This window comes from Diaporthe amygdali (genome assembly GCF_026229845.1).
Source record: "Diaporthe amygdali strain CAA958 chromosome Unknown NODE_18_length_871485_cov_64_394520, whole genome shotgun sequence".
In the NCBI taxonomy this organism is placed as follows: Eukaryota; Fungi; Ascomycota; class Sordariomycetes; order Diaporthales; family Diaporthaceae; genus Diaporthe; species Diaporthe amygdali.
This window is the reverse complement of record NW_026517038.1, coordinates 25,432-40,912: the sequence shown is the minus strand read 5'-3', so window position 1 is coordinate 40,912 and position 15,481 is coordinate 25,432. Positions and strand designations below refer to the sequence as shown.

Genomic DNA, 15,481 nt, shown 5'->3' with positions numbered 1-15,481 from the left:
ATTCTTTGAGAATAACTCTTGCTTGTGCCCCTCCTAGATATTTAACTTGCCCATGTCAGGATCATTACCCGTGTCTCATGTCAAAGTAGACTTGAAACCTTGATAAGCCGAGTTGATGTCCAGCTCCAGCTCCCTCGCCTGTGCCTCGCTCAGCTCCTCAGTCGCCTTCATCTGGTTGAGCGTGATCAGCCACTGCACGATCTTGCCCCGGTTCTCGAAGTCCCTGTCCGTCACCTTGTTCACCGACTGGATGACGTCCGTGAGCAGCGGGTGTAGCTGGTCCTTCGCCAGCAGGCCCAGCCGCAGCGCGTCCAGGAAGGTGATGAAGTCCTGCGTGGCTTCGAGGATAAGGGCACCACTGGTGTTGCCGGCCGCCGCTGCAGCAGGCGCGGAACCCGACGAGGCTGTCACCGCTGTGGAAGGCATGCCAACGCGAATTCGCTCTGTTGCACGGGGAACTTCGAGCTGTGATCAATTGTCAGAACTATCCTTGAAACCCCCTTTCTCCACAGGCCTCTGCTTTTGTTCTTCAGTCTGTCACTCGAAGCCAACCCCTGAACTTACATCCCACTCGGCCTTGAACTCCTCCAGCCCTACGAAAGCTTTCGCGACAGCCTCATCGGCCAGAATCGACTTGTACTGCTTCAGCGATCTCTCGCAGATTTCAGTATATTCTGCCTCGGGTATGGCATCTTTGAGAAATGCCTTCTCCAACTCATCGAGAGTGATGATGATGCTGAAGATTTCAGCAAGCGAGTCTTGCAGGTCTCGCTCGGCGCGAGTGTCGGCAAGTTTCACCTCCTGTGGATATGATGTTAGCGAGTCTCATACTGTGCAAATTGGTGAGAGACGTGCCTCATCCAGGTTGATGGTAGCCGACAGCGCTGTGTTCGGGACGTAGCTGTGAGGCGTGGGCGCATATGCTTGCCTTGGCATCATCTTATCGGCGAAGATAGATGGTCAAGCGTAATGACCATGTTGTCGATGAGAGAGAGGCTTGATGCGCACGCTTATACACCTGAGAGCTGCCTGCTCAAGTGCTATTGGGCTCCTGCCAAGGACTGAGGCATTCAAGGGTTGGACCCCGATATTCTAGTGGATCTGGCCTACCCACGCTTATGATCCTGGTTTCGGGGTAGATAACGATAAGCCTGTAAAATTTCCAGAATTGAGGTCGCATTCTCCTCCAAGGGAACTTTTTTTTCGCAGTATTCACAACATCCTTTGAACTTGCTCTGCTCTTTGCCATTGAGCACAGTCGCCCGCAAAAATGGCGCCAACAAAGAAAAACGCAAAGGCGACCAGGAAATTCGAGAAGAAGCACCTCAAAGGTGTTATCGACAAGCGCAAGGAGGACTCAAAAGTCAAAAAGCGAATCCAGGCAAAAAGCAAGAAACAAACGAAGCGCTCAAAGGACGATGAGTTTTTCAAGGGCCCCCAAAATGACACCAAGGGCTCCAGCGACAAGAAGAAGACAGGCGCCACCGTCAGTAGCATGAGCGTCGACGACTTCTTCAGCGGCGGCTTCGAGATCCTCGACAAGGGCAAGGATAGCAAGAAAGCTGGCAAGCTGGGGAAGAGGAAGCGAGGTGGTCACGAAGCGGACGAATCCTCCGAAGAAGGCAGTGATGCAGGAGCACCGGCATCTGCTGATGGCAGCGACGCTGAATCAGACGAAGACAATGTCGGCCTTGGAAAAGAAGACATGGAGGCATTGGCCAAGGACGACCCGGAGTTTTACAAATACCTGCAGGAAAACGACCCCGAGGCATTGGATTTCGACGAAAACGTAGACCTGGCCGAGATCGACGAGCTGAGCTCCGGAGAAGACGATGACCGACCGAAGAAGAAGCAGAAGAAGGGCAAGAAGGCGGCCGAGGAAGAGTCGGACGACGAGTTCTCATCTCGAAACGAACTTACAAAAGCGATGATTGCACGATGGAAAGCATCAATAGAAGAGAAGAAGTCGCTGAGGGCCGCGAAACAGGTGGTTCTGGCCTTCCGGAGCGCTGCGCATCTGAACGAGGATGACGAGGAGAACAAGCAGAAGTTCTCCATCACAAGCCCAGAGGTCTTCCATGACATTCTTGTGGTTGCGCTGAAACAGATTCCTGAGGTGTTACAACATCATGTTCCCGTCAAGGAGACGGCAAGCGGCAAGGTGTATGTCCCGACCGACTCGAAGAAGTTCAAGACCCTCTCCATACTGGTCAAGAGCTTTACTGCATCCGTTCTTCACCTTCTGGGTACCCTCTCAGACGACGCCACACTCAAACTTACCCTCTCTGCCCTTACACCGCTACTGCCATACCTCCTGTCTTTCCGCAAAGTCCTGAAGAATCTCATCAAGACTGTTGTGCACTTCTGGTCTCAATCCTCCAGCAGTGAAGCCACCAGAATCACAGCATTCCTAGTATTAAGAAGGCTTGTGGTCATAGGCGACAAGGGTATCCGTGAGGCTGTTCTCAAGGTTGTATACCAGGGTCTGATCCAGGGCAGCCGGACGACAAATCCCAACACCATACAAGGCATCAACCTGATGAAGAACTCTGCGGCTGAGCTATGGGGTATTGACCAAGGTATCGGGTACACAACTGCGTTCACCTTCATCCGTCAACTCGCCATCCACCTGCGCAACAGCATCACCCACAACCAGAACGAGTCATATAAAGCTGTGTACAACTGGCAATATGTGCATTCTCTGGACTTCTGGTCCTGTGTGCTGTCCGAACACTGCAGCATGCTGAAGGAGGCTGAGACGGGCAAGGAGAGCCAGTTGAAGCTGCTCATCTTCCCGCTCGTCCAAGTCACGCTGGGTGCCATGCGCTTGATCCCAACCGCCACTTATTTCCCTCTGCGATTCCAGCTCATCCGCTCTCTCCTGCGACTCTCTCGCGCTACGAGCACATATATCCCCTTGGCTTCAGCCCTGATCGAAGTCTTGAATTCTGCCGAGATGAAGAAGCCCCCAAAAGCCACCACCCTCAAGGCACTGGACTTCAGCGTTCAATACAAAGCGCCCAAGTCATACCTGCGCACTCGTGTTTACCAGGACGGTGTCGGCGAGCAGGTCGTGGAGCTTTTCTGCGAGTACTTCGCGATCTGGTCTACCAACATTGCGTTCCCAGAGTTCGCACTGCCCGTTGTGGTCATGCTTAAACGATGGCTCAAGGAGGCCCGGGGCAACAAGAAGGGTAACAGTGGCAACAAGAACTCCAAACTGGGTTCGCAGATTTCCCTTCTAGTGCAGAAGCTGGAGGCGAACGCCAAGTTCATCGAGGAGAAGCGGTCCAAGATTGAATTTGCACCCAAGAATAGGACGCAGGTGGACAAGTTCCTCAGCGGCTTTGACTGGGAGAAGACGCCGGTGGGCGCGTTCGCGGTGGGCCAGAGGAAGCAGAGGGAAGAGAAACGGAAAATGTTGGAAGAGGCACGCAAGGAGGATGACAGGAAGAGAAAGGAAGAAGAGCAGAAAAAGATTGAGGGGAGTGATGATGATGAGGAAGGCGAGAGTGATGGAGAGGAAAGTGAGGAGGGCAGCGAGGGAGAGGAAGAGGATGAGCTTGAGGAAGAGCTCTCTGGGGATGAGGGAGAGTCTGAGGATGAGGACGAGGATGAGGATGAGTGATCTCGCTATAGACTAGCTTTCCGTTGTCACGGGGCACGGAGCGAGAGAGTGTTCTAATCAGATCAAGGCCTGGTCTGTCCGAGTTAGTCAAGCTCAATACCCATACTACTATACAATACGTAGCATCACCAATGCTTCAATTCCCAAATCAAGCATCGTCCTGCCTGTGTCCAAAGGCCCAACATTACCACGGGGGTGGCCAACTCCATCGGCAGCGACGCCGTCGTACCGGCTACTCAAAGCAATCCACTTTGTCAACCGCACGGTCTTGTTGCATGCAAGCTCTCATCACTTTGCCAACGGGCAAGTCATATACAGCAGTCTATCTATGTGTTAATTCCTCGGGCTCCCATCTTCTGTATGTTGCACTAACCTCAGCGTTGTCAGCTGGAAGGGGCGCCAAGTACTACAGCAGCGCTACTCTATAGAAACATGTTTTCAAAGTCATCGTCCTGCAGAATGCAAAGTGTGACCAGAGAGAAGGCGCACCCGGCATAACGAATACCAACCACACAAAGTCCTCACTCAGAAGAACTAGTCGACGGAGCGTACTTGCGCCTCTTGGCCCTGCGAGCACGCCGAGGAGGAATATCCTCCGCGGCGTTGTCGGAAGCGGAGGCGCCGCCGCCATCGTTAAGGGAGACGCCATCATCATCCTTCATCTCCTCGTCACCAGCACCGTCTTCTTCTTCGTCGTCGCCGTCATTGTCCTCGTCAGCCTGCTCTCGGGTGCGTTTCGTGCCCCTGTCCTGCTCCTGCGAGGCAAGAGCGGCTGCCTCCTCCGCCCTGTGCTCCTCTCCCCTTACTAGTTTCCTCCAGGTGTACCAGGTCATGTTCTCCTTCTTAAGCCATGCTGCCTGCGTGAGGCCCTCCTTCCCCCAGAGGGTGTTAGCCGCCCGCCACTGCTGCATCGTCAGGCCCTCCCTCACCCATGGCTTGTCCCATGCTCTTCTTCGCTCGCGGTGGGTCTTCCATTGGTCTCCAGGGCTGGATGCGTCGATCATCTCAGTGTCCGGCTCGTCTATGCTTGGACGTGCATCTGGTACAGTTGTACGTGCTGGAGCCGTCTGTGGCAGACTTGCCTGTGGCAGACCTGTCTGAGAGGTAGGGGTGCTTGGCTGAGAACGCCCATGGATGGGCTGGGCAGCTGGAGTGCTCGAGTTCAACCCAAGTTGTAAAGAGAGCGCCTCGAGAGCCGCCGTTTGGGCATTTCTCATACCGCCGTCATCTTCGGGCGGAATGTGGGTTTGTTGCGCAAGATGGCCGGTGTGTTCTGTCGTAGAACCAGTCCTCCGCTCCGCTAGCTGCGGGTCCTACCCAGCAGTAGTGGGCGCAGGGCGGAACGTTGGTGCTCGCAATCCTGAGGCAGGGTTGCCTCCGAGCTGCTGCTGGACATCAGGTCTGTTCGGCAGACCGGGCGCTGGTGCCAGCAGTCTACCATGCTGTCGCATATTCGCAGTCGGCTGTATGCTAGGCCGAGTTGACATAAATCCGCCTCGTGCCCTGAAGGGGTTCCGAAAGACACGGCGCTGTAGCCTGGTTGCTTGAGGCCGACGCGAAGGATATGCGTTGGCTAAATTGCGACGAAAGAGACTGTATGCTGTGTCCTCAGGAATCGGCGGCGTAGACGTAGCTGGGACAATAGGAGCGGGCTGGACTCCTTGCTGATGCATCGTAGCATCTCCCTCGATAAAACCTCTCCAAGCGGGTCTCTGACGTGGTGGTGCTTCGAGCACCTCTGTAGCAGCCGTTGGATCGTTGAGGGGGTCGGTCAGAAGCTGACCATAGCCCGGTGTTTGACGGGGCGGCTGTGTCTCGCGTGACATACTTGAAGCGGCGAGGCCTGGAGTGCTTGGAGGCTGGGTCTCAAGTAGAGATATAGCCGCGGGAGGCCCAAAAGTAGGTGTATTTATGGGAATGGCTACAGAATAAGGAGCAAGCATAGGTCTGTAACTCGGTGCGGCCGCGGGTTCGGGAACCGGAGGCTGGTTCATCACATGCGTCTGGTTGGGCACAACCAGAACTTGAGAAGGTTGAAGACATGATGACTGGCTTACAAACACGGGCCCAGCCGCAACAGTAGGAGAAGGCGCGGACGAGGGCGTAGAAGTAGAAGTAGACGATCGAGTCAGATCAATTACTTGCGCAGTAGGCTGAGCTCTAGGCGCGGGCAACGGGGCAGATGACCGAGGCTGGTCCAATCGCTGCGGAGAAGTGGTTTCCGGGGCGAAGACAACAAATCCCTCTGGATCGTAAAATGCATCCTGGGAAAGTCTGAGAGTATTACTTATTAGCACAGTATGTATCTAAAGGAGAAATCAAAGCATAAAGGGCGAAAGAACTCACGCGATAGGAGCCGAGGCTAAGCTCTGGCTGTTGCTGTCTTGAACTGCGCCGATGTGACGAACAGCACTGAAAATGATATGAGCGAGGTGTCTTCAAATTTGCTTTGGTTTAGCACTCATTATCGAGCCAACTCACCCGTGCGGAACGCTGGTGGCTTGTGCTAGGCGTAATCGTCCTTGACCCGAATCGACAAGTGCTGGGTGGAACCGGGCGTTGTATCTATGTTGATGTTCTTAGAAATCCGAATCATGATCGTTTGACAATTGAAGAGTCTGGGATACTGAGACGCGTGATGCGTAATAATGGTAGACATACCTATGGACGAACTCATCTCGCCAATCACTGTGTCTAAAAGGCGTCCATATGTTCCAGGTAGGATACACCATGTTGGAAATGGATTGTAGGTGGCTTTACAATTCTGTCGATAGAGGGCTTTTCTTTGTTGTTCGAGTTCAACAGGATGAAGGAATTTGGAGTTCGAAAACCGATAAGGAACACCAGAAGCTGATATGCAGTCCCGCAACACAATCACAAACAACTCTTGGATTCACTTGTTTTCATCTGGAGTACCACTTGGTCTGAAATTTACAATAGGAATGTCTGCCACAGTTTTTCTATGCACAGCTAATTGAATATGTAAAGACCTCCATCTATCTAAGCAGCTGTTGAGTTGTTGAGGGTTCCAGAGACTCCAGTCATTTAATCTCATTGTGAAGTAGAAATAGCCAGGGCCGCTTATGGAGCTGTATGTGGATTTCATTATCCATGCTGTGAGGAAAGCTTGGGTGTACACTTCTCTCCTTTGAAAAGGTAAATGAATATGAGAGATAAAATCAATTTCTAATCATGCTTTGATGACGTTGGACAGTCCTCTTGCACGTAATGATTTGGATTATGTTGTGCCAACAAAAATGTTTAGGTTTGGTATAATGTTGCTGGCATTGCTACATTTCCATTCACCCAATCCCTAAGGCCACCTAGGTGAATTTTTAGGTAGTGGTGAAGTACAGGCAACTATGTACCCACGGATTTGACAAAAGAAGACACCGCATCAAAAGCGAGACCGAGATACGTCTCTAGCCAGGCATCACTTCCTTCCCGTCCTCTGGCACGAGATTGAAAACTTCATATACATAACTCCTTACATCATACACACGCGGATTCACTCTGCTCTCGCTGCCTTGTCATCGTCCATAGAAGGCCAAGAGGATAGAATGCAGAGCTACTTCGGTTCTGATGCAGTATATATCATAAAAGAATTCCCAGCAGAGCTCCAGACGGGCTGTTCCACGGCTAAGAATCCCAAGGATTTGAGGCCAAGGTTGGTAACCCGAAAGATGGGAGAGGAGGCGACGCACAAAGAGACAGGCTGAGTTAGGCCACTGTACTGACCGACACCTTGGTTTATTGGGATACCAACCTTGGTATAGGTGAAAGAGAACAATAAGGGTGCCACATACGACCTCTCCTGGTGTATCGCTTCGTTGCCTACTACAAGGGCCTCGGAGACGCCGAAATCCCCGCTCCTCAAGACTAACGGGTGGCAGTAGGAAACGCAGCCGCGTCATGACAGGTGGACCTGGACGATCCCGCCAGCCTGCAGCGATCTTGCGACTGCGACTCAAGAGACGTCGAAGCCGATAAGGCCACGGCTGGGTTTCGCCTAGGCCGCGAAAATGTCGGGAGCTGCGGCTGGTGAAGAGATTGTCTGGAAGACACCGCTACATAGACTTCCTTACAGGATTCTCCAGCCATAATATTCCCAGTGCTGATACCGCAGCACCGTCATGTTCGACTCTGCAAACCTCGGGAGTCTGGCTGAAGCGATCCTGTTCTATAAAGAAAACTTGGTATTAGCACTGTATTGGAAGATTGTAATGAGAAATCAATCTGGCTCAAATTTTGACAAGGCAGTCCTCAGCCCCGACATCGCGGACGCACCGAAGTCAATACAGTTGATTAGCTTATGAAGGCCTCACTCGGGAGAACCTTTCACATAGTATCAACGGATATTAGTGATGTGAGACAAGGCTAGGATGGCTACGGAACGGCAGTGCATCAAACTTGATGAGATTACGTGTAAAGCTAGGCAAGACATGCTTTGTTCCGATTTGCGGCGTCTTTGGAAGGGTATCACTTACACTATATGTTGCTTATCTGAGCTCTTATTGATGCAAAATTGGCATCCGTGGATCACAAGACCTAATAACGACGACCAGGGGCACCGGCACGGAACCCCGGCTACCCGACTAGGTGTGGCACAGGTCACTGAGGTCGTAGTTCCTTTTTTTTTTAGGGAAGAAAAAAGTAGTAATGAAAAAGGTCTAGTACTGGATGAAGAGATATCAAACATCCATCACGCCTTTCCAAGGTCGTGCTGCCGGGATAGGATGCCGTGTCTGCAGCCTTGCGGGCCCCTGCAACATTGCTCGCCCGCCAACACAATGTTGTGGGGTCTAGACCACATTTTGTGGATCAATACAATGCAGGCAGGATCACGAATGCCATATCGCTCGGCACTCGACAGCCTCCTGGCCTGGTCAGCAGGTATTTCCTGTTTGTCTGAAGCGGTAGCTTCTGTCCCGGAGTGGCACCTTGGCGAGGTCTTGGGTGCCAACATTGAAGATCACTAGTCATAAAGATCACTTTCAGCCTTTCAATGTTTTATCACATGAGATGCTGAATGTAAATAAAGCACAAAGCAAGGGATGATAGACCTGCGATCTTGTGGGCAGTTCAATATTTCATGATAGGCTCAGATGGCAGTTGGAGGAGGCTTAAAAGCATTCGGCTTCTTATTAAGGTTACAACTTGATCTTGTTTCTTTCCAATAATCACCTTACCCAGTGATCGTCAATCAAATACCGATCCGGTAGTGATGGCGGACCATGCCTGTCCTCATCTATAGCAAGATCCGCTAATCAGGGACGAAATATCATACCATTGACCTGGTATCACTAACAATCGTGCTCCACACTGTCGCATAATCCTGGCAAGACAATATGAAACATTCCTGTCATTGGCCGGCTGTCACCCCCCTTCTGTCGCCAAAAGGACTATAAGAGTAAATGGGACATCACCCTCCGCTGTCACACCTGGACTATCCGTCTTGGCGTTCCGAGTTTACAAACAGCGGAGTGAATGGCTCTGTGCGCTCTGCTTGCGGTGTTCTGGCCCAATGATGTTGATAGATAAATCAAGAAACGAATATGGCGGCGCTAACATCAATCATGCTGATCTGGAAGATCCAGTATAAGAAGGGTTCCGGAATCTAAGTCGGGCATTTTCTCTACATTGTGTTGACACAGAACCGGCGATCTGCAAATATCACCTCGTCAACGGGTAAAGTCAGGATGCCGTCACTCAAGCTGGTCGCTGCCGCAGTGTGTGGCTTTGCAACTACTGCTCTTGCCCACGGTCTTGTCTCAGGATTCGTTACGGATGGCAAGTACAACCAAGGCTACATCTGTAAGTACTTCACCCCGGCCTGAACAGGGTCAATTCTTCGTAATTTTCGCATGGTCGATCCAGTGTATGTGTACCTCTGTTATTGAACAGCAACTGATCGACGAATCTTACTACAGTGGATTACTACTACCTCGTGAAGAATGGAGGTACTCTCCCTGCGATCGCCGGATGGTAAGATCTTCCACACTTGCCTTCTAGCCTGTCAGACTTCAAGACTTGCTGACACAACTCCAGGTACGAGGAAGCTCTTGACCTCGGCTTCGTACAGCCCAACAACTTCGGAACACAAGACATCAACTGCCACATAAACTCTGCTCCAGGCAGCATCGCTGGCACCGTGAGCGCCGGCGGTACTATCGAGTTCCAGTGGACCACGTGGCCCCATGGCCTGGGTCCGATGCTGACCTACATCGCGCCCTACAGCGGCTCGCCCTCGTCCATCGACAAGTCCAAGCTCCTCTGGACCAAAATCGACGAGGCCGGCATCAACTATAGCACCCAGGTCTGGGCAGCGCAGGAGATGATCGACAACAACAACACGTGGACCATCACCGTGCCCAAGACGCTCAAGGCCGGCACGTACGTCTTCCGCCACGAGACCATCGCTGCCCACGGCGCGGGATCTGCCAACGGCGCACAGGCGTATCCTTTCTGCATCAACATTCAGGTGACCGGCTCGGGCACTTCTGTTCCATCGGGGGGCACCCTCGGTGTGAACCTGTACAAGGCCACCGACCCCGGTATCCTGTTCAACCCCTACACCACCATTACCAGCTACACGATCCCGGGACCGGCGCTCTGGACTGGTTGAGTAGGACTGGCGGTTAATTTACAATTGATTGTATATATTTCTGTTCGTGATGCATGCTCCTTACTCAAGAATGGAGCCGACAATGTCTATAGCAATCAAGCATGCGCAATATTGACTATCACCGACACACTGCATGTCGGGACGCAATCTTGACTCTAAAATCTCAATCCCTCCCGATTTGCTGCCCATGTGAATGGCGCCCATAGCAGAAGGAGTCGCGATGCACTCGCACGCCACAAGACATAGATCGAAAGCCCGGTACGATCAGCCAATAATGCTACTATTTTCGTGGGCCCAACGGGCAGTCCGCCGGACTGCCAATCTATGCACTGAAGCAGATGGCTTCCGATAGAGCCACTGCCGTCAAGCAGCTCTACGAAATTGACCTTTACGGAGTCTGCTTCGGCCGGAGTTGGCTATTCATTATGAGACTTCCCATGCACCAGTGTCCTCGAGTTTACGCCTGCAAAATACATCACAATTCAAGTCGTGATACGGTACGAGTGTATTGTTCCAAGCGCTTCAAAGTCATGCACGTCCGGCACAAGTCCAAACACAAAGTAATGAAATATGATGCAGTGAACAATATCCGCAAGTCAGATGTTCACTCAACATCAGTCAATGATTCCACCAACTCAATAGTCTTGTGGTCGTCCAAGGCCGCAGCATACCGCACAGCCATGGCATGAACCTGTTCCCTGGGCTGCATGACATACGGGCACATGATCCAACCAACCCCCGCAAGGAAAGATTTCCGATACTCGTCGAGGACATGTCTCTGCGAGCTTGAGAACGCAGGGGCCCCAGAGCTGGCCAGCTTCTCGAGGTAGTGGTCAAGAATCTCCATCTCGTGAGCCCTCCTGTCCTCGATGGTCAGCGCCCCGCCGATGAAGTACGCCACGTCATGGAACGCCGAGCCGATGTGGATCACCTGCCAGTCGAGGAAGCGCGGTTGATCCTGCACGAGATACGTGTTTCCCGTGTGCGGGTCGCCGTGCACCAGACACTGGAAAACTGGGTTCCTGGATTGGTAATGCTTATTCAAGGCGGCTGTCATACGCTTCTGGTCTTTGAGGTATTCATGGATGCCGGGTGGCCGATCATCAGCGCGGACAACGGCCTCGTACGTCTCCATCAGTGACAGGATGGCCTGATCGTAATGGGCCGTCAGCCAGGGGTAGTCTTCGGCTTTGGCGTTCCATGTCCCAGCGTGCAGGGCCGCGAGCTGCTCGACGCCTGCTAGAGCCCGCGAGACGGGCCATGGCTGGGCTGGATCGCCAAACTGGCAACCCGGGGCGTCAAGGTCGTCCATGATGACTATACCCTGATCAACCCCATTATGTCCGGCCCAGTGCGATCTGGGCAGGCTGATCTGCGCAAGATTTGGCGCGACTCGGTTGAAGAACTCGACTTCGCGAAAGTAGATGTTGACAATCCAAGGATAATGGGCTATGATCTTTGGGTCAAAGCCGCCCTTGATGCAGAGGAAGGTTGGTCTACTGGCAGTTGAGATATTATCATCATCGAAGACTACCGTGGCGAAGACTTTGCTGGCAGTACCATGCACGACTCTGGTGATTTCAACGCTTTTCACCTGTTGTCCGAATACATGGGTGAGCCACTCAGCGACGATGTCCTCCGGCACAGCAGGAAGCATACCGTCAACAGGCTTAGCAGAAGTGACGGCCGGGACAGCGGCCATTGTGTAGGAGGCTCAAGATCTGGATTGAATTTGTTGGAGGATGTCGAGGAAGGTCATACGTGTAATCCTCGGCAGCAAACCCTTCACTATGGCAGCCAAGACCACAATCACGTTACCAGCTGACACTAGACCTTGTGCACCACGATTGCACATCATTTGTGACAGATTTGTACAAATATGGTGAGGCGCCATATTTGAAGATCGACCGACCCAGGATGTGAGGTGCTGAGGTGAGACTGACCGCTATTGGTGGTCCTGATTTCGGTTAGAGCCAGTACCAAACCCATTAGAAAGAGCCTACAAGAATACTCTAGTGAATTTCCATGCGCGATTGTATCAGTGGAGTCTCTCCTTGAAGATTATCTCCGGATTTCAGACATCGGAATCGCTGTGAAATCAATCATCATGAGATAGTACGTGGACATCATTTAATAAGCTGTACAGCGCTTATACCCGTTCCCTTATAAGCCACAACACCAGCCAGATTGCAAAAGATTCCCGGGGGAAACGTAACATAGACATTTCCTCTCAGACATCTTGCAGAGCAGATCGTTTCAATTTTCACACGTATGCAGCGGTTTGATCAAAAGTCAAGTCAATTCTCCTGCTAATGGCTAGACTGAGAAAGCGGCTTGATTCTGCGTGATCTTGAAAACCGCTCCTTTCTCACGTACGGCTGCCACACTGAAGCTGTGGCATCTCATTCTATGCACAGCCTAGCAAACAGGGACAGCAGTCGCTGATGGGTGGCTTACCCGAGCATCGTCTCGATTCATTCTCTCGGTGTAAATACCAGGTCAAGCTTTGGACAAGCAAGCGTGAAGCCATCGACCAAGCCATTAACAAATGCCTCCCTCGTCTGGCCCGCAGCCAGTTCCACGTTAAATCGATGAAGTATTCGGCTTGTCACGCCGCGGATCTCCATCAAGGCCAGTGCCTTACCGACACAGTTATACGGACCTGGTCAATTTACATGTGAGCATATGCTAACACAGAAGTAAAACGTGCGGCGTTTTATTATGATGATTGAGAAACCATTGGCTCAGGAGACTTACCAATCGAAAAAGGCGAGTACACAGATGCGTTCTTGATCAGCTCGGGTCTCGTAGTCCATCGCTCCGGGATGAATTCATCAGGACGCTCGAAATTTCGCTCATCTATTATATTCCGTCAGCTTGGAAATCTACAAAACCTCATTCAGCAGTGAACTCCATACCTCTGTGTATAGTGTAGGTCGGAACCTGTATGATTGTACCACCTGGGACAAACAAGTCTTCGCTGATCTTCAAGCCCTCAGGCGGCGTGATCCGCTGAGGACCTGATGGGACGACCGGAAAAATCCGCAAAGCCTCGTCGATACAGGCCTGCAGGTACTTGAGCCTCGACAGAGAGTTGGCATCAGGCTCCGGGTTCTCCTGGAAAAAATCATCGAGCTCCTCTTGAAGTGCTTGTGTCACTTCAGGGTGGGTGGCTAGCTCCATGAAAAGACAAGACAGCGCAGCCGCTGTTGTATCACTAGGGAGACGTGTTAGTTCGAAACGGAACCCAAGAAATCATTCACATGTGATGAATTCTCGTTGCCAATAAATGCTCCTACCTTCCTGCAATCGTGATAGTGAGGCCGTCAGCATTGAGATCCAGCCTCTCCTGTTTCGTTCGTTGGGGCTTGGAATCGAAATCATCGATGATCCAGCTGAAAACGTCAGGAATATCCGGTGGATTCTATATGATTGTGTCAGTATTAGCACCTTATTTCCCTCTAACTAGGACTCACCTCAATCCTCTTCTTCACTTGTTGCGCAACCCACGCCTTGAACCTGACATTTTCTGCGCTAACAAAAGGGAGACTCCCAATGATCCGGAAAGCCCACATCATATGCCCAAATACCCCGAGCATGAACATGAACCCATGCAGAGTTTTCATGGCATAGTGCACCTCGCCACGGTCTAACATCTCAAAGCTATCGCCTAGGGACAAGTCGCCCATGACGTCGAACGAGTAGAAGTTGAACCACAGGGAGGCGTCGAGCGGCTGCTTCTGGTGGCCGTCGATGTGAGCGATGAGCTTGTCAGTGTAATGAGAGACACGAGGTTCGTAGTTGCGTAGCGCCTTCGTGCTGAAGCCCCGATCCCAGACCTTCCGCCGCGATGCGTGCCGGTCGACGTCCCTATCTGTTTGAATGGAGGTGTCTGGTGTGAGTGCTTGATACCAAGGCCCCTTGACGCACTTGGTACCGAGGTGGACAGCTTGGAGAGCCTGTGGATCAGCAATGGATAGGGTTGAGGCCCCTTAGCCGTGTCAGTATTGCTTCTACCCTCTACTTCTCAAGGATATCGCCCACCTATCCGAACGACGTCGCCGTAACCTTTATGGAGCTTGTCAAGCTCGACGAACTCCTGATGTCTCTTACATACCACCGCGGTGATATAGAAATTCGACGCACGTGCCAGGAATGGACCAGGAAATCGCTTCAGCCGATGGAATCCAATTCGATAGACGATCATGCTGAGAAAGATCCCCAGCATCGAGCTTCCGACGAGGTAGGACGATCTCCAGAGCGCAGATAAGAAACTCATCCCGGGAAGGCCCATTTGATACAGCGCAAGTGCGAGGGGGGCTGCTGCTGCTGTGGTCAGGAGTCTGAATACCGCGAGGTCCCATTCTCCTTTTCTCAGCACAACTACATGAAGACCGACGCCGAGAAGGAAGAAGGTCGTGCCATCAGGCAGGTGAACCATGTTCGCTGCTGTTGATCTTGTTCAGGCTAAGTGTCTTGCATCTGGCTTCGTAGTTGCTTCAGAAGGTAAGACAGGAAGGTAGAGTCTTGCAGAGAGCCGACCTTCTTGCCTTCAGAATCCTAAATGTGCATCAAATAGTTCTCCTTAGGCTCTGTTGACAGGCAGGTATAGGCGAGTAGAGGTGAGATGTGATGCGCGGAGCGAGACACCGTGACCAACTCCCTTATGCGAGGGCACTTCGTCCGACCCGTACTCGCAAAGCAACTAGACTAGTCTACTGCATACTCGACGCTGTGCCCAGTTCGCAACGTGAGACCCCTGACGCAGTGCTACGGTATGGCTGCATGGCATCTGCTCGCTACCTGAATGCCGGCCGCAAAACAGACCCGGAACCAGACAAAGCAAAATTACTGTGTCACAGCCCAGGCAGTACTGTGTATCCAGTCGTTGATCCTCACCCCCGGCCAGGGTCCACTCCTAGTGTAATGGCTGCCAGCACGTCGGCGGGGTTCATATATGGCTGAGAAAGCGCCGTGATGATAGTTTCCGCTTTGGGTAACTCACTCCCGGCCGACGTGTACGTAGTCAGTGGTAGTGTTGCAGCATGCAGGGATACTTCATGTTCGTTCCGCAATCGTGTCTTACAAGATGCGATCGCAATGTGCAGCCTGCGGACTGTTCAAGAAAGGCATGGCCACAAGCAGGAACCCGGCCCATTGCTGTTCGTCTTGCGTCCAGCGGGGTCGAGTCCATGAAGCTAGGTCAATTCATGCAAGAAGCTGATGTG

At 52.1% G+C, this 15,481-nt stretch overlaps 6 protein-coding genes across 6 annotated transcripts; 2 read left to right on the top strand and 4 right to left on the bottom strand.

The window, feature by feature from the left end:
* Positions 1 to 75: 75 nt before the first annotated feature.
* J7T55_003973 (uncharacterized protein) lies at positions 76 to 977 on the bottom strand (the record flags this gene model as incomplete). Its single annotated transcript, XM_053144637.1, has 3 exons — positions 76 to 465; positions 565 to 801; positions 975 to 977. 3 exons carry the CDS (start codon positions 975 to 977, stop codon positions 76 to 78), a joined length of 630 nt encoding a protein of 209 aa, XP_052992474.1.
* Positions 978 to 1,270: 293 nt separating this feature from the next.
* J7T55_003972 (nucleolar complex protein 2) lies at positions 1,271 to 3,628 on the top strand (the record flags this gene model as incomplete). The annotated part of the gene is made up of 1 exon (XM_053144635.1): positions 1,271 to 3,628. The coding sequence occupies one exon, from the start codon at positions 1,271 to 1,273 to the stop codon at positions 3,626 to 3,628; it is 2,358 nt and encodes a 785-aa protein (XP_052992473.1).
* A 521-nt stretch (positions 3,629 to 4,149) lies between these two features.
* J7T55_003971 (uncharacterized protein) lies at positions 4,150 to 6,360 on the bottom strand (the record flags this gene model as incomplete). Its single annotated transcript, XM_053144634.1, has 5 exons — positions 4,150 to 4,928; positions 5,067 to 5,902; positions 5,975 to 6,040; positions 6,110 to 6,193; positions 6,290 to 6,360. 5 exons carry the CDS (start codon positions 6,358 to 6,360, stop codon positions 4,150 to 4,152), a joined length of 1,836 nt encoding a protein of 611 aa, XP_052992472.1.
* A 2,967-nt stretch (positions 6,361 to 9,327) lies between these two features.
* Positions 9,328 to 10,253, top strand: J7T55_003970 (glycosyl hydrolase family 61; the record flags this gene model as incomplete). Its single annotated transcript, XM_053144633.1, has 3 exons — positions 9,328 to 9,442; positions 9,559 to 9,613; positions 9,677 to 10,253. 3 exons carry the CDS (start codon positions 9,328 to 9,330, stop codon positions 10,251 to 10,253), a joined length of 747 nt encoding a protein of 248 aa, XP_052992471.1.
* Positions 10,254 to 10,857: 604 nt separating this feature from the next.
* On the bottom strand, positions 10,858 to 11,955 carry J7T55_003969 (uncharacterized protein; the record flags this gene model as incomplete). Its single annotated transcript, XM_053144632.1, has 1 exon — positions 10,858 to 11,955. One exon carries the CDS (start codon positions 11,953 to 11,955, stop codon positions 10,858 to 10,860), a length of 1,098 nt encoding a protein of 365 aa, XP_052992470.1.
* Positions 11,956 to 12,727: 772 nt separating this feature from the next.
* J7T55_003968 (benzoate 4-monooxygenase cytochrome P450) lies at positions 12,728 to 14,694 on the bottom strand (the record flags this gene model as incomplete). Its single annotated transcript, XM_053144631.1, has 7 exons — positions 12,728 to 12,915; positions 13,011 to 13,112; positions 13,172 to 13,470; positions 13,553 to 13,677; positions 13,730 to 14,127; positions 14,184 to 14,244; positions 14,308 to 14,694. The coding sequence occupies 7 exons, from the start codon at positions 14,692 to 14,694 to the stop codon at positions 12,728 to 12,730; spliced, it is 1,560 nt and encodes a 519-aa protein (XP_052992469.1).
* Positions 14,695 to 15,481: the final 787 nt, after the last annotated feature.